General features: G+C 41.9%; 1 protein-coding gene across 4 annotated transcripts; it reads left to right on the plus strand.

The window, feature by feature from the left end:
- Window positions 1-7,528: 7,528 nt before the first annotated feature.
- Window positions 7,529-23,848, plus strand: VEZF1 (vascular endothelial zinc finger 1). Of its 4 annotated transcripts, XM_041726974.1 has the most exons (8): window positions 7,560-7,697; window positions 9,663-9,785; window positions 10,386-10,606; window positions 12,522-13,216; window positions 13,989-14,052; window positions 15,099-15,300; window positions 16,602-16,742; window positions 20,462-23,848. In XM_041726974.1, exons 3-8 carry the CDS (start codon window positions 10,601-10,603, stop codon window positions 20,887-20,889), a joined length of 1,536 nt encoding a protein of 511 aa, XP_041582908.1. In that variant the 5' UTR covers window positions 7,560-7,697; window positions 9,663-9,785; window positions 10,386-10,600; the 3' UTR covers window positions 20,890-23,848. The 4 variants fall into 4 exon arrangements, with proteins under 4 accessions (XP_041582905.1, XP_041582906.1, XP_041582908.1 ...); XM_041726973.1 differs by lacking the exon at window positions 9,663-9,785 and having other exon boundaries at window positions 7,564-7,697; XM_041726971.1 differs by lacking the exons at window positions 9,663-9,785; window positions 10,386-10,606 and having other exon boundaries at window positions 7,529-7,697.
- The last annotated feature ends 429 nt before the right edge of the window (window positions 23,849-24,277 follow it).

The raw sequence follows: 24,277 nt of genomic DNA on the forward strand, positions 1-24,277 counted from the left end.
ACAAGGTGAGGTCTCCTATTTATTATTAAAGAGCACAAATACCCTTTAATTTTGTTTTCTTCCAGTGCTCTTTAAGCACTTTGTACAAATGTCTAGTCTATAATACTTCTCAAGCTTTAATTTCATTACTGGAAGAGATCTTTAAAAGTATCCCGGTGACTAGTACAGTTCCAGGCATATAATAGGTGCTCAGTAAATACTTGTATACTAAGCAAAGCCTCCATAGTAGTTATGGGACAGTCATACACATGAGCCATTTCTCTAAGGAAGAGAGTCTACATTAGGCATAGGGAGGTCCTTGTCTTTAAGTTGATTAGAATCCATTATGAACTAAGGAAGTAGTCCCTGGGGTGTCCTGCCTGGCCTTTGTAATCTGAAATATGTCATTCTGGGTTAGAATTAGCACAGCCTGAATTTAACTTTACCCATGCAATGTCTAAGACTGGGTGTTCACCAGGGCTCTTAGAGCCACCAGGATAGATTACTAAGTTAAATGTTACTGATTTGAGATGTAGGCTTGGTGGTGCCCTTTCCCCTTTCTGCTCCCTGCCTACTCAGATGTGTTTACCTCTCAAAATTCCTGTGGTTTTCAGGAAATCACTGGAGTAAATCCTAACCCTACCTCTAGTAGTCTAGCACCCTTTTCAATTATCTCATCTCTAGTGAGAGGGCTAATCCCAGATTATTATAGTACCAACTTAGACCCTTCCATCTGCTTTGCTTAAGTGATTAACTATCTGAGCTAAATTAAATCTATCAAACATATAGGGGCTTCCTCAGGGTTTATGAGTTCTGCTGAGTGTACTATGTAGGAGACTGGATTAATTAATTAATTATCAAACATATAGGGGCTTCCTCAGGGTTTATGAGTTCTGCTGAGTGTACTATGTAGGAGACTGGATTAATTAATTAAGGTTATCAGTTCCAATGTCCCTGCAAAGCATCACTAAGGGATTTTTTTTCATCCCCATATTATGAATCTAGTTTTAGTACATTGGCCTAAAGATGCTCTTCCATATATAAATGGTAAGTATATTATGTCTTTCTTATCTAAAAGGCAGAAAGAATGTGTATCCTAACCTTCAGAATGCCTGCTTCTGGGATTACCTTATACCTGATACTCAGGAAGCATTTTCACTGGCTTGGATTGACTACTTGCCTTCTGCTCTCCTAAGTATAAAATCCTGAATGCTGGGATGGAAAGTGAAAGGAAAGGTGTAGTGAGAGGAAGCTGGAAAAATAAGAGGAAACAGCTGGAATCTGAGGGAGGGCTACTTATGTAAGGTCTGTAAAACAAAAGACTAACAGGACAGGATTAGGCCTTGGGGGGGGAGAGGGCTAATTTACTTTGGTCAACTAGTTGAGAGCCTTATAATGTTTTGTTAAAAAGACTAAAGTTAATTCAGAAGAAAGATCTAGATTCTCTGAATCTGACCCATCTTCCCTGTTTACCATAGTAAATCCCTTCATGGAGTCAAAATCTAAAAGGCACTATCCTCTAGCATTTCTGGTCTTCATTCTTCAATTCTAGCAAGGAACTTGCTGCTGCTGCTGCTGCTGCTCAGGCAATCAAGGGTGCAACGTTTCCAGTAGTGTTTGTGGATAGCTGGTAAGCTTGATGTTTTATTCACAGCTTAAGGGGTAAATGCTGAGTCCAGCTCAGTCCCTATGTTGAGCTTTAACAAACAGCTTGCCAGGTTCCTGCACCTGCTTTTATGTCTGGACCCAATGACTGGACTTTACGCAGTGTTGAGTTCAGAGACTTCTCGGGTCTCTGAGAAACATCTTTAAAGGAGTGAATTCCCTCCCCTGGAGCCTTAGCCAGATTTTATGCTGTCCTGGCCTTGTGTTGCCATCTTTTGGCATTGCTTTCTAGAACAAAGCAACCTCTCAAGCTTAGTCTAGCTAGTCTTGTGATGCTGTATCAGTATCTTTGGTCACCACTGCTCACTTCACTCCACAGGGAACATAATGCATCAATTCCTCAACACCTGTTTCGTTATTCCTCTCCCCTTAACAGGAATGAAGGAATCCTCAGTAGAACATCAGATTGACCCGATGAGGTTTTTTCTTAATTCTAGGCCCATGAAAGGGAGAGGAAGGACTTAGAAAGAGGGAAACCATAAAATCCACATGTACTAATATGCTAACTCTTTGGAGATTTTGAGAAATGAAATCATCCCTGAACTCTAGACAATCCTTCAATCTGTTGTGAAGAAATTACTAAAGAGATATATCTATTGGGGTTTGGGTAAAGAATATTTACTTGGGATCCCTGGGTGGCGCAGCGGTTTGGCGCCTGCCTTTGGCCCAGGGTGCGATCCTGGAGACCCGGGATCGAATCCCACATCAGGCTCCTGGTGCATGGAGCCTGCTTCTCCCTCTGCCTGTGTCTCTGCCTCTCTCTCTCTCTGTGATTATCATAAATAAATAAGAAATTTTAAAAAAAAAAGAATATTTACTTAATTTATGTTTTTCCTCTGCCCCTACTCTTCACAACATTTGGACAGGCACTAATAAGTAGTAATCTTTCTTTGCAAATGAATAGTTTTTCTGATAATGCAGATGGGTAGCACAGTGCTATTTGGTGTTACTACATCCTTTAATCTAGTGGAATGTGTTTGGGGTGGAGGCTAAGGCCACTGAAAAAGAGGTTTACCTCTATACCAGAATAACTGTTCACGTAAGAATTTATGTTTTTTGAACATTAGCATGATGTAACTGAGCTAAGCTTTTATTGGTTCAGGCCCACCAAGTTTGTGTGACTTGTTAGGTATCAACTTTTTTTCGAGCTTAGCCATTACCCTGAGCTTGGGGCATTTGAGGGCAGGGAGGAACAGGTGGCCAAAAGAGAAATGTTGGTGCCTGAGAGTGTTTTCCAGTTGTATTGAATTTCTTACGTGGTGTATTTTTGACCTGTCTTAGTTTCTTTCCTTCTTGTGTCCTATGCTTTTTTGCTTTCTATTTGTTAGTTGTCTTCTGTCAGTCATTCAGGAGTTGTACAATGGAAGTTAGTATTTCTACTCAAATGCTTTGTGGATGGAACTGATAGGCTTAGCATTGATTTCTGGTAACTTCTTCCTAAAATTAAAGTAAGAAATGTGTTTCCGTGGCTTTGGACTTGGTTTTGGCACCTTGAGTAATATGACCCTTCTTAGAAAAAAATGTTTTAGGGGTGCTGGGTGGCCTAGTTGGTTGAGCATCCAACTCTTGATATCAGCTCATGTCTTGATCTCAGTATGGGGAGTTCAAACCCTGTGTTGGGCTCCACCCTCAACATGGAGCCTACTTAAAACTACAAAAAAAAAAAAAAAAAGAAAGAAAGAAAGAAGAAGAAAGAAACAATAGTGTTTTAGAACCCTCAACTGCCAGTTGAACTAAATGTCTATCATGAAAATTGGTAGATTTGCTTCCTTTACTTTTGTTTTCTGTGACTATCCAGATGTCAAGGAACTTAAATAGGTATTCAGGAAAAAAATTCTCCATTGTTTCCCCTTCCTCACCTTACCAGTTAAAGCAGAAATAACTAGTGATGACATTTTAGGTGGTAGAATTGAAACACAAACCCAACTTCTGACCACATGGGCCACAGGCAATTGGCTTAAGCCCTTAGTGTGGTTATGAAGTTGGAGTGGACTGCAAGGGGGTGGGGAGATTACTTCTGCTTTCCTCCCAGAAGCTTTACTGGGTGGTGTTTTGATTTGGGGAGTAGGGGGGATGTTCCCCTTGGTAAAACGTGCTTCCTTTCCTCCTCTGGTCCTCGATTGCATGAGGCTGGTAACAGTAACATTTCTCTCTGGTCAGGTTTTTTTTTTTTGTATTTGCAAATATTGCATTTTTGGTTTTTACTAGTAGTTTTGTTCACTGTCAGTTCTAGTTTTTTTGCATGAAGAATTAGTCCATTAACTTGGCAGATTTGCAGCCTCTTTTTACTTTGAAGTAGATCTTCCCTGCGGAAAGTTTTGAATTTGATTGGTTTTCAATTTGTTAAGCAGTCTTATTTGGGGATAGGTAATTGACAACAGCAGTGACATTTTCCATTCTTAGGATTCTATCTAATTTATAATCCTTTTGTACTCACAGATTTTAAAATCCTCTCCAAAACTGGAAGGAAATATCCTGTTGCTTTTTAATTTTTGCTAAAAGTTGCCTTTGAAGAGCTGATCATTTTTAAAGTAATTTCTACGCACAATGTGGGGCTTGAACTCACAACCCCAAGATTAAGAATTACATGAATGCTCCTTGTACTGAGCCAGCAGGCACCTCTAGAAAAACTGATCTTAATAGGCATCTTCCTTTGTCTTGTGTCATTAGCCTTTTGGTCACTTACTTAGGGTTCTTTGGAAGACAGGAGGATGCCTCTGTGGCTCCTTCAGTTGTTTGACTCTTGGTTTCTGCTAGAGAAATGGTCTCTTGGGGTCCTGGGATCCCTGCTCAGCAGGGAGTATGATCAGGATTCTCCCACTCCTCCCATTGAGTGAGCCCCTGCGTGCACTCGCTCTAAAACTAAATCTTTAAAAGGGGCGGGGGGAATTTTGAGGCATGGTGAAAAAATTGTTACTTTGAAAGAGGAGTCATTAAGTGGCTCAGTTATGCACAATTCCCAGCCCCAAAATTAATCTAGAACCACTAAATAGCACCAATAAAAATATTTACTTAGCACTCATTATATTACAGGAAATGTTCTAAGCATTTTACATATATTACTCATTTAATTCACAAGTCACCCCTCTGTAAGATAGGTACTTATTTTGTCCTCATTTTCCAGATGAGGAAATGAGGCCCTGAAAGGTTAAGTAACAGGTTATACAAGCTGGGGCTGAGGTGGGAAAGAGGAACCTTTCCCAAGCAAGGGAAAGGGGGGAGCAAGATGGGGAGGGGATCAAGTTTTATTTGGGTGAATGTAGGCACACTTTTTTTTTTTTTTTTTTTTTTGCTTAGACACCATATTTTCAGTTATACCAAAAAGTAACACCATTGACTCACCCACTGAAAGTTGTTTACGATACAAAGGATGAATTTACTGTGTTTAGATATCCCCAATCTTTTGACTATGCCCCAGTATGGTTATGGAAGCTGGCTTGAGGAGGGGCTGTTGTTTGTAGTTAAGGATATTGTCTGTCCTAAGGGTAGAAATCCCCCTTCTAAGGATGGAGTCTTTGATCTTACTGGTTTCATTATATTCCTCAAAACATTTGGAGCTAATTGTTTTTGAGTAATTGCTCCAAACTTTTGGATCCAAATTTTCCCTTTGGAAAATACCATGAGATATAAAATTTCATCTGAAATTAAAAAGCTATTAAATTTTCTTTTTAAGGGAGAGTTTGGAGAACAATCAGGAATTCTGATTTCCTCTCATGGTTGGAGATAAAATTAGCCATTTTCCTCAAGAAAAGTGATATCCCAGCTCTTTAGTAATGAGAACTGGACTGTTTTCACTTGACCTCTACTTCCTGTTCAATGGGAAAACCCCTCTCCAGAGATGCTGTGAGAAAGATTGCTGGAGAAGGTTTTCTAGATCCTGGAATAAGAAGTTCAAGAGAGTCCAGCAATTTTATCATTAGGATAATGGTCTTCCTAACTACTAGTTTCATTATCCTCAAGCCTCATTTTCAACACGGTTTGAAAGGCTGCAAAGGAGGAGAGGCTAAACTGGGGAGGAAGAGAATTTAGAGATGAATTACATAGACCTTGAAGGGAATGTGTGCACCAGAAGCAGACACTTGGATACACTGAATGAAAATGAAAGAACAGGCAGTATCTAAGGTCAGAACAGAAGGGCTTTAGTTTACCTAGTTAATTCCTTAGATTTACATCTTAGTTCACTCCTTATCTTGCATGTGCATATAAACCTAGGCTTCCTGAAACTTTTTTTTTTCCTCCCCAGAAGAGCAATGGACATTTTTATAGGAGACCTAGGAGCCACTATAGCAGCTTAGCTGAGGGATGTGTGAGAAACTGTTCATCATTTTCTGTCCCCTCCTGTCTTAGGCTGACCTGGTCCTTGATGTGCTACCTGCTTCTGCTACTGATCCATACTGCAGAACTTCTCATTCATCCCCAAGGCCTTGAAGCGATGTCCAATAGGGAATCGACTCTAAAAGGAACCAGACCAACGAACGTTTCCAGCCCCTTCATTCTGGTGACTGAGGGAAGGAAACAGTGGGAGGGGTTATACATGTGTAGTGGATGGAAGGGAAACAGACTGTCAAATTACTCTCTTTAGTTTCTTTTACGAATAGAATTCTACAACCATATTATTTCTATTGTGTAAGTATAGGGGAAGTTCAAGATGGTGACCTTGATTAGAATGTGTCTAGAGAGGAGTAAATGGAGTGTATTAGATAAGAGACAGTTGGTTATGAAAGATGTTGAAGCCTTGAAATAATGTGACCATCTGAGGAATTTTTTTTAAGCCAGAGTTTATAAAAATATCACTGATATAGCCTGCCCCCTCATTTCCCGCCACAGGAGACTTCTTGGACTGGAGACACTTAAATAGCTTGTCTCTGATATTCCCAGTAGCTACCTCTCTGTGAGGAAAGGATAGCAAACGTTCAGGACATCATCATACAAAGTTCCAGTAGCAGTGACGCCTACACGGAAGACATGGAACTGCAAACAGAGGCCGGGGTCACCTCAGTGACATCTGATGCCCGTCCAACCACAAGTTCAATTTTTGTTTTGTGGGGTGAGGAAGCAAACTGTACTGAAGCACTAAAATGATTTGTCTATACTTTCTCACTCGTTTTTATTTTTAAATTTTTTTTGGCGGGAGAGAGGGATGTTCGGGGAAGATTTCATATCCTATCTGGAGTTAAAGGGAGGATGAGAAAGCTCAGCCCTTCGCCCAGGAATAAGCCAGTCATGACATCTCTACGCGTGGGAAGTGTTTCCCTCGGCTGGGAGGATCTGAGGCTGCACCCCAGTGGGAGTCCTTGCCGCTCAGAGGTAGACGCGTATTGTAGCAGGAGTGCGAGGGTTTAGCTGGCTAGGGACGAACTACCAGGGGGGAGGGACGCTCGAAGTCCTAGGGGTTTCCCCCCAATTTGGAGCCCGCGCCTCCAATTGCTGCGTATATGGGGCTGAAGAGCCGGGTGACCGCCGTGGCCTGCGCCATCCGCCGAGGGTCTGGCAAGGACGCGACGCCGCCGGGCACCGCGTCTGGGTCCCGGGAAACGGCCCCGCCGTGCCCAACGAGCCCGCGCCAGACCCTGGCGTCCTCCATCTTCTCTCCTGCTCTCCCCCTGCTCCAGCTGCCGGAGCCGCGGACCGCAGCACCACACACCCCCGCGGGGGGGGACGCCGCGCCCCATCCCCGCCCCCGGCCCCACCCCAGCCCCCCCGCGGGGGCCCTGACCCCACCGCCGGCGGGCCCTGGCTGAGCTCCGAGGCGGCGAGCCTGCGGCGGGGACGCCCGGGAGGGGTCCGGGCGGCCGGGGGCGGCGGCGGCCGGGTCGGGGCTCCCCCCCCGCCCGCGCTCGCCGCGGCGGTGGTGCGTCCCGGAGGTTACCGGAAGTGGCCGCGCTCGGCGCTGCCATGTTGAGGAGCCGCCGCTGCCGCTGCCGCCGCCGCCGCCGCCGCCGCTTTGTTGTCGCCTCCTCCGGCTGAGGAGGCTCCCCGAGCGGGGGGAGTGGGGAGGAGGGGGGTCGGCCGCCGCAGCCATGGAGGCCAACTGGACCGCGTTCCTGTTCCAGGTACTGGGGGCCCCCCCGGGGGGGCACGGGGGGGACAGGGGGGCCGGGCCCCGGGCTGGCGGGCGGGCGGGCGGGCGCTCCTCCTCCCCTCCCTCCCGGCTCCGCGCTCCGGCCCGGCCTTAATCCCCCTTTGTTTTTCCGCCCGCCCGCGCCGGCGGAGCGGGGCTGCTGAGGTGAAAGGAGGCGGCCTCACGGGGTGCGGGGGAGAGAGCAGGCCTCGGGGTGAACCCCGGGCCCCCCCCAGCACACTCAGGCACACGCAGACACCCTTCCCTCCCGCCCTGAAGGGGAAGGGAGGAGGCCGGTCGCTGTCACCACCCGCGGCCCAGAGAAAGGAGGGCGCTGGGCCGCTGGCCGCTGGCCGCCTGGCCGCAGCGCGCCCGGCCCGGGCCCGCACGGTGGGGTGAGGGGGTCCCCACGTCCGACTCCGAGACACTCCCCACACACACGCACTTCATCCATCTTTCGCTCGCTCTCCTTCCTCACCGCCCTCCCCTCTTTGTGTGTGTGTGTGTATGTGTGTGTTGACTTTCTGACCCCCCGTCCCCGCGGCTAGCGGGCATCCCTGGGTTCCCCGCCACTCCCCCTTCCCGCCGCCCCCCTCGTGTTTACCCTGTTGGGGGGTGTTGTGTGTCTCCCCTCCCCAAACTTTTTCACTGGATTTACGTTGTTTTTTTTTTTTTTCTCGCAAGCCTTTGCCGAGCCTTGGCAGCTGACACCCTCTCCCTCTGTCCAGCTCTCCCGCCGTCCCATTCAGCCCGGGGAATCCCCCAGCCTGGCCGGGGCGGGAGGAGCGGGGCGGGGGGGCGGGGGGGGCGGGGGGTGCCGGGACTCCTGGAGGCCCGACCTTCTCCCGGAGCGCTTTTCCCTCTCGTCCCACCTCGAACGTTTCCTCCAACCAAGTGGGGGAGACGGAAAGTGGAGAGAGCAAACAAAGTCGGCTTACAAAGCCCCCAGATGAGTCATGCGTTGGGGTGTTGGTCTACACTTTTTTTTTTCTTTTTTTTTTTGCAAGAAACTTGAAAGTGTAGACGATACGTTGGCAGTCCTCTTGCCCGCCCATTTTAGGTGGGGGACCCCTGTTGGGAAGACCTAGGTTGGAACTTAATTTTTTTCCCTGCTTCATTTCTATTTGCAAACGAAGCACTTAGTGGGCAGTAGTGATGAGCTCACGGGGAAACTTCGAACGGGAGGAGGTTAGGAAGCTTGTCACTTTAAATGCGTTCTTCCCGCCTCTCTGGGTTATTTTCCTTCTTTGAATAACTTCGTGAAATCCCAGACGCGTTACTTGGGCGCTTGAGACCTTTTGAAACTAACCAGGAATGGATGCAGAATTTTCAAAAAATTCGCCCAGCCACGGGACTCATCCCAGTGGAAGTAATATAGGGAATTGGATAATTCGAACATTACCTGTAGTGTAGAGCTGGTGTATTGTTTTAAGACATATTTTCTCACAAATGTGAGTAATTCGATTTTTACGTAGTTGATTGAAATATGTTCCGGCTTCTTAAAATTGAAGATATGCAAAATTATGGAACTCACAAACTTTCTCATTCTGATCTGATACTGTTTTATCATGCTTTAAGTCAACTTTAAAAAAATGCATTGAGAAAAAAAAATGATAAATAACTAGCTGGCATCCAAATTGGTGTAAAGGTGGCAAATGCCCTCTCTAGAAAAAGCTTTCAAATGGTCGTTTTAAATATGGGATTAATGGGCCACCTAAGTGATTTTCATGTGAGGAATGATTTAGATTTACCATATTAAACCTACTGCCCATAAACTTCATGGAGATTGCAAAAAAGAGTTCTTTATGTAAAGGAAAAACCAATAACTGATTTTTGGAAAGCTAATTGAACAATCCTTTGGAATACTTTTATTATTCTTTTTCTGGATAAGACAAATGCCAAGCATTTATTGATCAACTTGTTAATTAGATTTTATATTATTTAATTTTTTTTTCAGCAATTAAAATCTTTTTTTCCACCTGATGGAGAAGTGTGAAAACTAATATTTGATCCTGGGCTTGGCAATGTGTGCAGTGAAAATTGTTGGAAAAATAATTTAGAGCCGAGGACAGTTGAATGGGTAAAGAGAATATTTCAGTCTTTTCTATGGAAAGGTATGAATAGACTTACTCAGTTTCAGTTTTAAGTAATTTTTACTGGGGAAATGGGAGAGTTAAACTCTCTTGTTTGTTTCCTAGAGCATATTACTGAATTTATGTTTTAAAACAATTTAATACCTGCTTGCTTTCCAGATAACCTGGTGGAAAGTGAAAGCCATAGCTGTTAAAATGTTTGATGGATGATTCTCCTAACAGGACATTCAAGATATGACTCACTGATGCTAATTTGTTTCAGTACAAAATTTTTTGCCCTCTGGCAGCGGAGATTTCATGGTGCTATATCTTACTACCCTGGGTGATGAAATAACATTTCTGTTTTGTTTTTTGTTTTTTGTTTTTTTGCCAACTTCAGAAAAAGGAAAGCTTGGGCAGGGTTAAAAAAGCCTTAAAGTTGAAAGAGATGGGAGATAAAATTAAAGCATTGGTTTGATGATACCAGTCAAATAAAAGTCTACCCAGAAGTTCTTTATATTTTTTTTTTTTGTTCTTTTTTTTTTTTTTTTTAAATCACTTAACTGAAGGCAGGCCATGGTTGTTATTTTACTCTGTCTCTCCCTCAGAGAACAAGTTGGGAAAACCCAGTTCCCCTCTTAGAAGGCTTCATGTAGAAGTGTGGGGATCCTAGGAATCCTCAGAGAGTGATTCCCGTAGTGGTCGAGGCATTCTACAGCATTTCACCCAAGAAGCAGGGACCTGGTGTGACCCTCGTGTGAGAGTGAGCTTCAGCAATGCTGTAAAAATACTTTATGTTGCCACAGACATCTGAATTGGTAAAATGGCAGTAAGTGCTTTTAGTACTCCATCGAACTAATGGTTGTTTAGAATTGAAAAATGCCTCTAAACACTATAAGTCTGAACTTTGTCCAGAAGATTTGCATTCCCTATTATCTGATCTGTTAGCCTTTGAAATTGTATATCTTGAACTTTATCTTCAGCTATTAACTGTTTGTATACTGTATGGAAACTTGGGTATCCACAGCCAGGTTGGAAAGGGGATAAGATTTGCATCCAAATTCTGTAAAGTTTCCACTAATGTCTCATGGGCAGACACTGACATTTACAAGAGCTCCAGAAATTAAATTAAAAGTGGACTATAATTCGGTATGATCCCTAAGTCCAGAAAGATACTCAACAGGTCAGCACATAATTTCTGTGAGTACTTCCAGGACTCAAATGGGATTCAACCAAAATTATTAAATTGGAACTGGTAACTCTGAATACCACACCTCCTAATGACTTGGGGGAGACTTGGTTCCAGGCTTAGCTGTTGTGCTGCCATCAAGTAAAAATGGAGCTATGTGTGGTAGATATTTCTATCCATTAGGGGAGAAGAAGCTCTGTGTGAATGTGTGTGTCTGTCTCCTTGTTTTCCTCTTAATCAAGTTAACTGTAGGACTTGTGATTATAGAGTAAGAAGGCTAAATAAGTGACTAGAATGTCTAAGATAATGGGATGGGCCCCTCCTAGGATGTTGTATACTTAAAGTATTTGGAACTCTTACCGCTAAGTGCATGTATCCTTTGAGGATTACAAAACTCAAGCATAGGGGCTTGGGCTCACTGTCCAAAAAGTTTCAAAAAATAACGTTGATAAAGTACAACGTACCAGGAAGAACTATTTCAGGAATGTTTCCCATCATTTTCTAAATGTTTATCAGAATGGAGAATTTTGAAAGAATAAAAACCAAGAGAGTAACTAACTATTCATAAATACCAAGAACCTGATCACAAACCTGACGATGAAATTTTGGTTGCAGTGCAGCTAAGGAAAATTTCCAGTGTCCAACTCTAGAGTGGAGAAGCACATCATAACAGCAAATGTTTAATACTTTAACAAAATGTATAAGTGCTGGAAGAGGATGAAAATGAAAGGAATTTTAATTATATTTAGTTTGTTTTTTCTCGCTAGTCTGTCTTAGAGAGTGTAGGGTTTGTTGTTAAAGGATGCAGATTTCTAGTGTAGGATCAAATGAACTGAGAGACAACTGACCAGTGTTTTGCTGTAGGCTATACCTTCACAGATGCCTTCCAGGCTGATTAATAGCAAGTTTCATTTCAATCAGATCTTTTAGTAGGAAAATTAAAAAGTAAACTTTTAAAGAAGTTTTAAAGAAAACTTTAAAAGTAAACTTAACAAATAGTGCAAGTATTCAGAGAGCTAGCTAGCATCCTTTTTATCACTTAGCAACAGCCTCCTTCCTCAGTCACTAAGTTCTGTGATGGGAGACATTGCCTTTCTTTTCCTAGGTAAAATAGACAAATAGATGATTATGTGTATATATGTATATGTGTGTGAGTGTCTAGCGTGTGCATTACTGCAGTAAGGTACTGGTAAATACTTAAGTCTGGAGTGTAATTCTTTTGACAAGTTATTTAAACTTGGTTTCAGCACTGACAGACTATGCAAACTGATTTCATCAGCTGGTGTGTCTCTTATGAACCAGAGTGGTGTGTAGTCAGCTGTTTGAAAGCAAGATCACTGTCAGCAACTTAGTCGTAAAAGTTTTGTGTCTGCACAGTGATTTTTAATGCTTTGTTTTGGGAACTCTGAGGGTAACTAGGTGGTTGCTGGATCTCTGCTGCAGGGAGTAGCTTACAGGCTCTTTGTTTCTTCTGGTCTCTGTTGTCTGGAGCATGTTGAATTTTGAAGGCCATTGTGCGAGGCTGAGTTTCTGAAGTGTAAATGTTTGGTTTTAGGCCCATGAAGCCTCCCATCACCAACAGCAGGCAGCACAGAACAGCTTGCTGCCCCTCCTGAGCTCTGCTGTGGAGCCCCCTGATCAGAAACCATTGCTTCCAATACCAATAACTCAGAAACCTCAAGCAGCACCAGAAACATTAAAGGATGCCATTGGGATTAAAAAAGAAAAACCCAAAACTTCATTTGTGTGCACTTACTGCAGCAAAGCTTTCAGGGACAGCTATCACCTGAGGCGCCATGAGTCCTGCCACACAGGGATCAAGTTGGTGTCCCGGTCAAAGAAAACCCCCACCACGGTGGTTCCCCTCATCTCCACCATTGCTGGGGACAGCAGCAGAACTTCGTTGGTCTCGACCATTGCTGGCATCTTATCAACAGTCACTACATCTTCCTCGGGCACCAACCCCAGCAGCAGTGCCAGCACCACAGCTATGCCCGTGACCCAGTCTGTCAAGAAACCCAGTAAGCCTGTCAAGAAGAACCATGCTTGTGAGATGTGTGGGAAGGCCTTCCGAGATGTGTACCACCTCAATCGGCACAAGCTCTCCCATTCGGACGAAAAGCCCTTCGAGTGTCCTGTTTGTAATCAGCGCTTCAAGAGGAAGGACCGGATGACTTACCATGTGAGGTCTCATGAAGGAGGCATCACCAAACCCTATACTTGCAGTGTTTGTGGGAAAGGCTTCTCGAGGTACTGCATTTTGCTTTGCTTTTGCTTTTATTAGGTATCAGTGAATTTCAGTTTTGTCTTTTTGTGACCCAGAAGGCTTATTAATGTGAGAATAGCTGTGGGCAGGCCTGTGTTATTAGAGGAGATTGATGATAGATAAAGTATTACACTTCCAGGTCTAATTCCAGTTTGGTGTGGTTGACAAGTGGTGACATAGTGATTAGCTTAATATTTCAGTTAAGTAGTGGCCTGGTGGACTCAGGCCTTCATTTGGCACATCTGTAATTCTTATCACTGCAAAACCATTGGTTTCCAATTCAGCTGGGTGACTAGACATGAGGTTCGCTGTGTAAATCAAAGAAACTTATTTCCTGGAAGTTGGGATGACCTTGGATACTCTTAGTATAACTTTTAGGACTTTTTCCCATTTTTCTGTGGTTACTAACCTTTCACTAGTTTCCTTTTTAAAGGCTTTTGAAGTTAATATAGTAGTAACTGTCTCTGGCAAGTGTTAGGACTGAAACTTTGGGTATTTTATAATTTAAAGAACCAAGACCTAACATGATTTGATGTTGACTAGAAGAGAAAAATTAACAGGTAAAGGACTAAAAACTTTTGTTTATGGTAACAGAGGTAAGGAGGCTTGCACTGGGGGGAGGGGGAGTTGATAGTTCTGCTAGCTTTCTTTAAAATGCCCTCCACCCAAAGCTGCCAAGCATGTAAACATCACAGTGAGTAGCATTTCTCAATGTGTGTTCCATTACATCTTCTGTTGAAACTCTCTCTTTCACAGGCCTGACCACTTAAGCTGTCACGTAAAACATGTCCATTCAACAGAAAGACCCTTCAAATGCCAAGTAAGAGTTAAAATGACTTATCCTTAGTGTAGCACTTAATGCACAATATCCAGAAGGTCTGAGCCAATCAAATCTCACCGTTCTTGAATAGTCTTAAAATCACTGACTTGAGTAAATGTGGTCCATTTGAATTCTGGTTTTATACAATATAAATGACAGCTTCTATTTCTGTGAGGCAAGAGCATTTAAAAATGTAAATGTGTTGTTTTCGTTAAGCTGCATTTCCCTTTCCTTAGGCAACAGTATTTATCTTACAAGAAAAAAATGTATAGTCTTGCAAAGGTCATTATGTATTTGAAATGAATAAATGAATGAAATGCTTTAAGTTATTTTCTGGGTGGATGATTTTTAACCGTAAAAGAAGAAAATAGGAATTTTCTCCCAAGTGGAGAAAAATTTTTGGATGTTTGTCTGTCAAATTGGAGCCTTTTCTAGTTGTTTGAAAATCTGTTGATTTTATTTGGCCTAAGTTGTGATAATGAAAAGGTTAAGAATCTTGCTAAATCCAATGACTTTTTTTAGACATCAGTAATTTTAGTTTGTTGCTGGAAGTCTTTCTGTGCTCCTTTCAGTTAAATGTGTTAACAACTGACTTTATTGAGTAAATGATTTGAATCCTAAGAAAAATCCAATCCGAGGAAGGAAGCTAGTATCATTTGAGCAAGTGCCTGCTATGTGGGAGGCCTTGGGCCAGGCTCTTAATCTCACCAGTAATTTTGTGAGGTAGGTATTACCCTCCTTTTACAGATGGAGAAACAAATGCAGATAGGTTAATTTGCTTAGTGTTACACTGTTTCATGAATCAAGGAGCTGCATTTATTTCCAGGTTTAACTGACTACAGCTTTTCAGTACTCTGTTATTTTTTCTTCCCCCTAAATGTAAGGGTCTAAAATTCACCAAGTGTTTCCTTACGATTATGATTCTAGGTAACACATGCAGTTAAAATGCAACTAACTCAGTCTGCTTGCAGACATGGATAGGGTTATGCCTAGAATATAACGTACTTTAAAATGAGTAGAACAGGATAGTCTATATTTAAAAAAAGTTTTCCTCCCTCATGCAGACGTGCACTGCTGCCTTTGCCACCAAAGACAGACTGCGGACACACATGGTGCGCCACGAAGGCAAGGTATCGTGTAACATCTGTGGGAAGCTTCTGAGTGCAGCGTACATCACCAGCCACTTAAAGACACATGGGCAGAGCCAAAGTATCAACTGTAATACATGTAAACAAGGCATCAGTAAAAGTAGGTGACACTTCACATTATATTTCTGTTGCATTTCAGATTGATGAAATGGATGTTTTTGATAATGTTTTGAAGATGTTTTTACTGTGCTCTCAGAACTGTGTTCATATTCATCTTACATGTTTTTCTCCTATGACTAAAGCATATAAACACATGTTAATGGAGAGTATATACTGGTATTGGAGATCTACTTCACCTTCGTGGGTGGATACAGACAACACTGACAAGCCCTCCACTAATTTTGCCCAGTACCGTGTTTGTCTACTAATAACAGTCAAGTTAGAAAAACAGAATTTCCCTGTCGCTCTTTTTTCAACGTGTCCCTTCTGTGGAGTTTGAACAAAAAGCTCTGGGGTTTTAGAATTGTGGCAGCAGAAGCCACACTAGGAAGTTGCAGCTTCTGTGAGACAGTTTTCATTGTTTTTGTTAAGAAAGTTTTATGAGGTTAAGGAAGATTCTTAAGCATCAGTGTCTCCTAACTCCTGTTTGAGTTAATAAAATGCCCTTGATAACCTTAAAGATGAATGTGGCATCAAGTTTGCTTCTCAAAATCAAATCGGTAAAGTTGGGATATCCTATCCATTTGGTGGAAGTGTAAGTGCTCTGCTTACCTTAAATTCAGAATCAAAGATAGAATATTTCAGGGACTCATGAGTAAAATTCAGTATTTGCATTTACCCAGGCTTTGTCTTTGAGATTGCCCTAACCACCAGAAGAAAATCTATTCCTAATTCTGTATTCTATTTTATATATATGTATATATATATACACACACACACACTTTATGCTGCAGAAACATTAAATTCTCAGAACAGGTGGCCAAAAGTGAGCAGAAAAGAACACTTAGTTTGTTTTAATTTCATCCATTTTTGCTTCTTTGTAAGTACATTGGGTTTATTATCTGGCATGTCACACTTTTTAACTTTACAAAAATTTGCTTTTAGTGTGCATTGTTGTGGTCAAGTAGCCAACTTGATTAGATATTTCAGTGAGTATAAATTAGTCTATACTATTATTACCCAAGTTCCATTCTAAAAGACACTTTTAATATAGCAAAGAATTATTTTCTCTTTTATATTGATTTTCCCCCAGCTCTCTCCATTTTTCTTGTAGTAATTTATTTATTTTGACCAGTATAGACAGAAGCAGCAAAAGAAGATGCTCTCTAGTAAAAACTATCAAGTCAAATAATATAAAGGTCAGAGAAGCTTGAAGATCCAAAGTATCTAAGTTTCAGATTTTGAAAAAATGGCTACACTTTTTCAAGGTAATGTAGCATCTATGGTTTATCTTTGGAGTAGCATGCATGAGTGAAGAAACCAGCAGCCAGAAGCAGCAGCAGCAGCAGCAGCAACAGCAGCAGCAGCATGTGACAAGCTGGCCAGGGAAGCAGGTGGAGACACTGAGACTGTGGGAGGAAGCTGTCAAGGCAAGAAAGAAAGGTAAGATGAGGGACACCTGGGTGGTTCAGTGGTTGAGCGTCTGCCTTTAGCTTAAATAGCGATCCTGGGGTCCTGGGATCAAGTACTGCATTGGGCTCCCCACAGGGAGCCTGCTTCTCCCTCTGCTTATGTCTCTGCCTCTCTCTCTGTATCTCTCATGAATAAATAAATAAAATCCTTCAAAAAAAAAAAAAAAAAGATAAGATGAGGTGGCCAATGCTCATGGTACGGCTGACATGTGTTCACGTAGTATGCCCCAGGCTCCAAGAGAGGCATCCACAGCTTAGGGAATCTGGCTTCCTGGAAACCTGGAGATACTATATGTTGGCCACAAAGCTTCTAAGCTTCCAGATAAGTGTTTTTTGTTTTTGTTTTTTTACTTAAAGAAATAAAAAATCCTAGTGCTTCTGGTCATATTCTTTTGATTGACCTTTTCTTAGAAATTTGGAGCCAGATTTGGTCCTTCACTGTGTATGTTCAGAGTTCCATTTTTATGTCAATCTCCATGCATTATGGGCTCCTCTTTTGCCCTTCTAAAACATTCCCACTTTTGGAGGTGGATGAAATATTCTTTTGGTACACAAGTTTATTTTCTTACAACTTTGCTATTTTCTGTTCTTTAATGTTCTTTCTGTGTTACATTATGTATTACCTGTTTCCGGCTTAACGATGCTGATATTTTTGCTCTTGGTCTTACCTTAATCTCATTCAGTCTCTTACTGGGGCTGGTGTTAGCCTAACATGTGTGTACTTAAGTTGTTAGGGACTTTACTGTCATTGTTACTAAGATTGAGAATCGTTTGCTTTCCTCTCCTAAATCTTGTGAAGAATCAGTTGGAGTATCTGTTTTCCACACAGCTTTTTAACTTAAGACTTAGAGTTTTGGCTTCTGGACTATTGTGGGGGCATTTCAAATCAATCATTTTTTCTGTGTACCATCAGCCACAGGAGAGATTCCTAAATTGCTTCTTTCCTTCCTGACCTCTGCCATGTCTTACTGTTTTATTTCAAATTCATAAGAAATCCTTTGCCTGTAGGCTCCTCTGTAATTCCTTCACTGTGTAGTCTCTTCTCTCCTTTGCTTTCATGTAGTACAGCTCTTCCCTTCCACAGATCCCTTCTAAACACCCTGTATTTGGATAAAGATGAAAGGAATATAGAGTCCTTTTTCATACATCTACTCGCATTGCAGCCAGATAGGCTTTCTTTTTTTTTTTTTTTTTTAATTAATTTTTATTGGTGTTCAATTTACCAACATACAGAAAAACACCCAGTGCTCATCCCGTCAAGTGTCCACCTCAGTGCCCGTCACCCATTCCCCTCCAACACCCGCCCTCCTCCCCTTCCACCACCCCTAGTTCGTTTCCCCGAGTTAGGAGTCTTTATGTTCTGTCTCCCTTCCTGATATTTCCCAACATTTCTTTTCCCTTCCTTTATATTCCCTTTCACTATTATTCATATTCCCCAAATGAATGAGAACATACACTGTTTTTCCTCCTCCGATTGACTTACTTCACTCAGCATAATACCCTCCAGTTCCATCCACGTTGAAGCAAATGGTGGGATATTTGTCGTTTCTAATTGCTGAGTAATATTCCATTGTATACATAAACCACATCTTCTTTATCCATTCATCTCCAAAGATTCAGATGCAATGAAACGTCGGGACACCTGCACCCCGATGTTTCTATCAGCAATGGCCACAATAGCCAGATAGGCTTTCTACCCTTCCTCAGCAGCTTCGTGCTCTTCTCTTCCAAGTGAAGATTTGTTATTATTTAATAAAATGTTTTATGGTTAGAAGAGGTGGAGATGAGGGTGTGCAGGAAAATGTCTATGTGCTATGACAGTCGCAAGTAGGTGAAAGCATGTTACGAAGGATGTTTTACTTGAGAAGGAGTAAGAGTAAAATGATTTAAGTCCTAGAAAAGGATGATGTTAGACTGAAAGGAGAGGCAGGGGCGGGTGGGGAGGGGCCAGCACAGGTGAGGGTGAAAGTCCCTTCTTTGGTGGAAACAAGAATACCTTTAGCAGTGCTAACATCACCTCAAAAGTGAGTCGGTTTTCCCTTTCTGCAGTCTTCTTTTTGGTGTTGTATTTCATTTTGCGTGCACAATAAGACTCAATTGTTTAGCTCATCTTTTGACCTCCACGAAACAAAATGCTATTGTATTCCCATTTGTAGCATGAATCTCTCTGGAAATGACCACTAATGTTAGAAACGTCTGTATTCGTGTTAGTAAAATGTCACATCTTGGGGGAGAGGAGATTCCTGCCCTGACAACCTAAACTTGAATCACCAGGTCTCTTTTTTTAAATAAGGTAATATAAAGTCCCCAAACCTGAGTAAGAATCAGATCACCCATCTCAAGAGCTTTTTAAAAATACAGATTTCTAAAGTTCCATCTAAATATCATTGTTGAATTTCCTGGGAAGTTTTGTTTTGGTTTGGTTTGGTTTGGTTTGGTTTGGTTTGGTTTGGTTTTGGTTTTAAAGCTCCCTAGATAAATGATTTTGATCATCAGCCAGGTTTGGGAATTCCTGACAGAGTATGGAGTTTGCCAGAGTTCCATCATATTGATCAAGGGAGTGCTGCTTATTGACTCCAGGGTCAGCGTGAGGTGATTTGACTCGGATGTGTGGAATGTGTGCAGACCTCTGTCCTTAGTCTTAAATGTATTTTCTCCATTTTGATAGCCAAGTCACATGCATCCAACTAGCCAGCTCATCTGTCTTCTCACTGCTGTTTTCTGACACACCAGCAGGTGGTGCTGAATTTTATTGAGGGGTGGGGTGGGGGGTGTCACCTCGAGGGAAGTTTTCTTTAAGAAGTACCCAGGCTTTGCTGGGTAACAAGCACCGAGGTCCCACAAATCACTGTAGGGTCTTCTTGCTTAATTAGTCCTTGGTATGGTTGATGATGTATAGAATGCACAGTTAAATGACACTGGGTGTAAAGTGGGGGATTCTGTCAGCATCAGAAAGAGAAGAAATAGGAGTAGAGAGGAAAATATAAACCCACTGAGAGATATTTTCTCTTTCTTAGCATAGTTAGGGAACCTAACTAGACACATTAGGATTGTTTAAACGATTTTTCTAAGACTGAAGTAAACAGGTGATATGAAAATAGCTTGTTGGTCAGTCCCTACTTTGGGATTTTTAAAACCTTAACGGAATGTAGCTTCACCTCTGAGGCTGTAGAGTAAATAGCATTGAGGATACACAACTCTCTCCGCTAGTTACAGTGTGCCTTACCAGAAGATTTTTCTGATTACCTGTTCTTGTGTGACCATCGGCCCAGCTCTGTGTAAACAAGCTCTTTCTCCCGGCCTGCCAGTGGTTGGCTCTGCCTACATGAAATGGTAGTGAGAATACTAAGCCCTGCTTGATATCTCTGCCTCCCAGAGTGCCTAGCAGAAATTAACTGATCTTCCCAGCATCACTGTGAGGTAGGTAAGTAAATCTAAATTTGAAACCAAAAGCGCCAGGCTAAACAAGTTGCCCAAGGCCGTGTGGGAGGAATAGCATTAGAAAAGATTCATGCATCGCCAGTCCTGTACTCAGAAAGAGCCTCCCTTCCTGTTGACCACTTGGTAAAGAACCTGTAATTTCATTCATTAAATGTCCTTTTTAATTAAAAAAAAGTTGGTTCAGAAGTTGTTTGTGAATTTTACTCATTGTTTTGGGAGTCTAAAGGCCATTTTGTCTTCTTATTTTAGAAGCTGCTAACCTGTGCCAAACCTCCACGGCTGCTACGACACCTGTGACTCTCACTACTCCATTCAATATAACGTCCTCTGTGTCGTCTGGGACGATGTCAAACCCAGTCACAGTGGCAGCTGCAATGAGCATGAGAAGTCCAGTAAATGTTTCAAGTGCAGTTAACATAACCAGCCCAATGAACATAGGGCACCCTGTAACTATAACCAGTCCATTATCCATGACCTCTCCTTTAACACTTACTACCCCAGTCAACCTTCCCACCCCAGTCACTGCTCCAGTGAATATAGCACACCCTGTCACCATCACGTCTCCAATGAACCTGCCCACACCTATGACGTTAGCTGCCCCTCTCAATATAGCAATGAGGCCTGTAGAGAGCATGCCTTTCTTACCCCAAGCTTTGCCTACATCACCACCTTGGTAAACAGTATTATAAAATCAAAATATGGGTTAAAGTAAATATTTACCAGCAACTTACTTTTAGTTTATTAAAGCAAAAAGTAAACCATGAAATTGGGAGATTTTATTATATTAGTTAATAATAGTGTAGTGGCATTTTTTTCCAATTTGGCTGGGATTGTTCAAGGTAGGGTGTGTATGTAACTTATCACTGGACCACTTTAGTTTAATCAGAAATTCGTTTTAGCTGACAGCATTGCTTAAACAATAGTAGTTGGCAAGGTAAAATGCCAGAATTAAAACCAATCATAAAAAAGCAAAACCCATTTCAAAATAAAAAAACAGCATTACTGTTTCTAATCCCAATGAATCATTTTATTCCAAACACTAGCAGAACTCTTCTCCCCATACAAGGTGGATGGCTGATTTTAACCCGAAGCTCTAAATCCACAGAGAGCTAGTGTAGAATTGTCTGTGTTTCTTGTTTTTATGAGTAAATACATGCATTGTCATAATAAAATGCATTTCAGAGAATATGCATTTTACCTTTGGGAATATGTTAATTTCAGGCAGCATTCCCTATGGGAAAGGTGATACCAGCTCTGATATGCAAAGCATATGATAATTTATCATTCTAACTTCAACATATAATAGGGATTGTGACCTGATATTTGGAGATGTAAATATTGCTCAGCATATTAATCCTGATGGAATATAGCATTGTAGTAGACTTTTTAAAAAAAAAAAAAAAAAAACACCAAAATATACAAATTGTGTTTTGGTAAGAAAAGGCCTCAACTGACAGAGGAGAAGTCAAGTGTGTGGACGGGCAGACTCCTAACAGAGGCCACTGGGACTCCTATTCAGGAGCCAAGGAGTACTTTCGAACAGTTAAAATATATTGCTTTAAATTGGAAGATGCTGGAGGCACTGGGATGTGATATGCCCCTCTCTCTCCCAATCAGAGCCTGTTGATATTACAACAGGGGAAGATGTGTTAGTTGCTCACTAGAGTTTATGTCTTATATTAAATTGTATACAGTTTTTATTCTAACCACTAACTAGGTAGTATACCCCTTCAGAACAAGCAGAGTGTATCTTTTTTTTTAATTTCTCCTTCCGTTTCTTAATCAAGTATTGTGCAGATTTGTTCAACTTTGTAAATATGAACATCACTTTTTTTTTTCTTTGAGAAAACACTTGTATCAGCTTTGTGGTGTTTTCAGGGAGACAGCTATCTGTGCTCCCTGTAGAAACCCAGCAATGATTGTGCACGTTAAGACATGTGCTTTTTATTTCTTAGCAGGATGTTTTATTTCTGTACATAAAGTAGAAACCAAAAGTTAGGGAAACAGATACTCTTTACACCATCATGCCACACATTAATGTTTTTAAAACGTTTTTTTTTTTTTTTAAAGTTACTAAAACCAAGATGCTGTGATCTTTTTTTTTTTTTAAGTTGCAATATGTTTTTGTTTTTGTTTTTGTTTTTTTTCCTTTTTTAATCTTGCAGTTAAGAGAAATGGAATTTAGTTGTATTAATCTTGGAGAATGTTTGCAGGACTGACTATCAAACTGGATGACTTCCGTTTATACCCCACTGTGTCAGTTCAAGCATCCAATACCTTACATCTGAGGCAGACTTCTACATCAGGGACAGGTATCTGTGTGTCATTATACAAAACAGTTCGAGGGGGTTGAACTACATAGTAAAAAATAAAATAGTACTTAGTGTAAAATAATTTTATAAATGATCTTTTGTACTTTAGGACATTAAATTGTACAACTTTTGTATATATAAAAGCTTAGGAACTTTCTGTTTAGCAGGAAGGCAACACATTCCTACACTTTTAATGTATATGTTTGTTATAATGTCCATGTAAACATGCCCTATGTTTGTGCCTTTTAATTAGTTTGTCTCAATAAACAAAATGTAGAGAAAAATATGTAGCTATGACTTTGTTACAACTGTTCCTATCCACAGTACAAAGATGGTTTGTTTTTAATCTGTAGAGCATTATGTGTGGACTACTGGAAGGACTTGTGTAGGGAAGGCCCACACACGGCCCTGCTGAGGCCTAGATTGGGCAGGTAGTGGCCACATTTGGAGGAAGTGTACATTTCCTGGCATGCAGCCCCAGGACCAGGTTCTGGCTCTGCCTGCTAGGACCTGTCATCTCTCTGGCTGGGCTGGCAGTCACCATCCACCCTGATTCAGATAGCCCAGGCTTCCTCCACAGTGGCCCAAGGAGCAGTCCTCAGTGGGGGCACGTGTGGACCCTACCCCCAGGCTAGAGTGTGGTCGTCAGAACCCTGAAAGTATTAGTTCTTAAAAAAAAAAAAAAAAAGATATATACTAGAAATGATTGTTTTATCAATTCATTGTATAATAAACAGGAGTGAGACTTCATTGTATGACTTCAGTTAAAATGCTATTTTGTATGCATTCTTTATTCACTTAAGAAGCTTGTCTGCAATAATAAAGCCACGTCGTGTCTTCTTTTGGGAGGGAGAGAGTCGGCAGGAAGGGGGTGGTGGCGGCGGGCCACTGAAAGGGGGGCCAAATAGGTTGTGTGGTGAGATTCTCCTGTGTCTTGGAACTGGAATTGAGTTTTGATGCTGATGAACTGATTCAACCAAGTGTTGAAGGCACGACGGCCACCACGCTATGAAAAAGCAGTTTTCTTTTTCCCTTCTGGTTGTAACCTGGTTGAGAGCTTCCCCTTTATCAGATTGGCAGCTAAACAGTTGTATTAGATAATCCTCAAATCTGACATCCAGCCTGTTATGCTCTAGGGCTCGCTGCTTGGCCTGCATTTGCCTTTTATTGTGTATCCATTTCCCTCCTAAGGTGTGCTCCTAAATGAAGGTTTCTATGTAAGCAGATGATGATTTTTTCCTGTCAATACCAGCACTGTATTACTAACATGCAAAATACTGCAGATTTATTTTGACAAATTAAAGTTAACCAGTCACAAACGTTATGATGGATTGCTTACTATCTCAGAAGCTTCATCAGTTCACTACGATGGTAGAAAGATTTTAAAGCACTGCTTCTCCAGGTGTACACATCTTAGTATGGGGCTGGAGAAAGGGGGAGGGACTGTTATGCTGGTTAGTACTGAGCTGCTACCAAGAAGAGGGTGGAAATGCACCACACTGATCATAGTAGACAGACTCCTGCCAGTCAGCTTGAGGAAAAGCTAGGAACCCAGGCCTTGGGTCCGTGGCCATAGGCATAGGCTCCTGTTCTACCCAACAGAAAAATGGGTTTAGGGCATTTCTCATGCTCTAGAACCCAGTTTCCTTGCTTGTAAAGGGTTTTAGGCTGGGTCTCATACCCATTTGTGTTCAGCTAGATTCATCAGATGTCCGTTGGGTATCAGTAATGTGCCAGGCGCTCCTTGGGCACT

The sequence above is a fragment of the Vulpes lagopus genome, chromosome 12, assembly GCF_018345385.1.
Source record: "Vulpes lagopus strain Blue_001 chromosome 12, ASM1834538v1, whole genome shotgun sequence".
In the NCBI taxonomy this organism is placed as follows: Eukaryota; Metazoa; Chordata; class Mammalia; order Carnivora; family Canidae; genus Vulpes; species Vulpes lagopus.

What these genes read in the sequence shown, in the direction of transcription:
- VEZF1 (XM_041726971.1), top strand. Translation starts at nt 7,665, where the DNA reads ATGGAGGCCAACTGGACCGCGTTCCTGTTCCAG. An exon ending in TGTGGGAAAGGCTTCTCGAG is followed by an intron (nt 13,217 to 13,988) that starts GTACTGCATTTT and finishes TCTCTTTCACAG; the next exon opens with GCCTGACCACTTAAGCTGTC. An exon ending in TAAACAAGGCATCAGTAAAA is followed by an intron (nt 15,301 to 16,601) that starts GTAGGTGACACT and finishes TCTTTGGAGTAG; the next exon opens with CATGCATGAGTGAAGAAACC.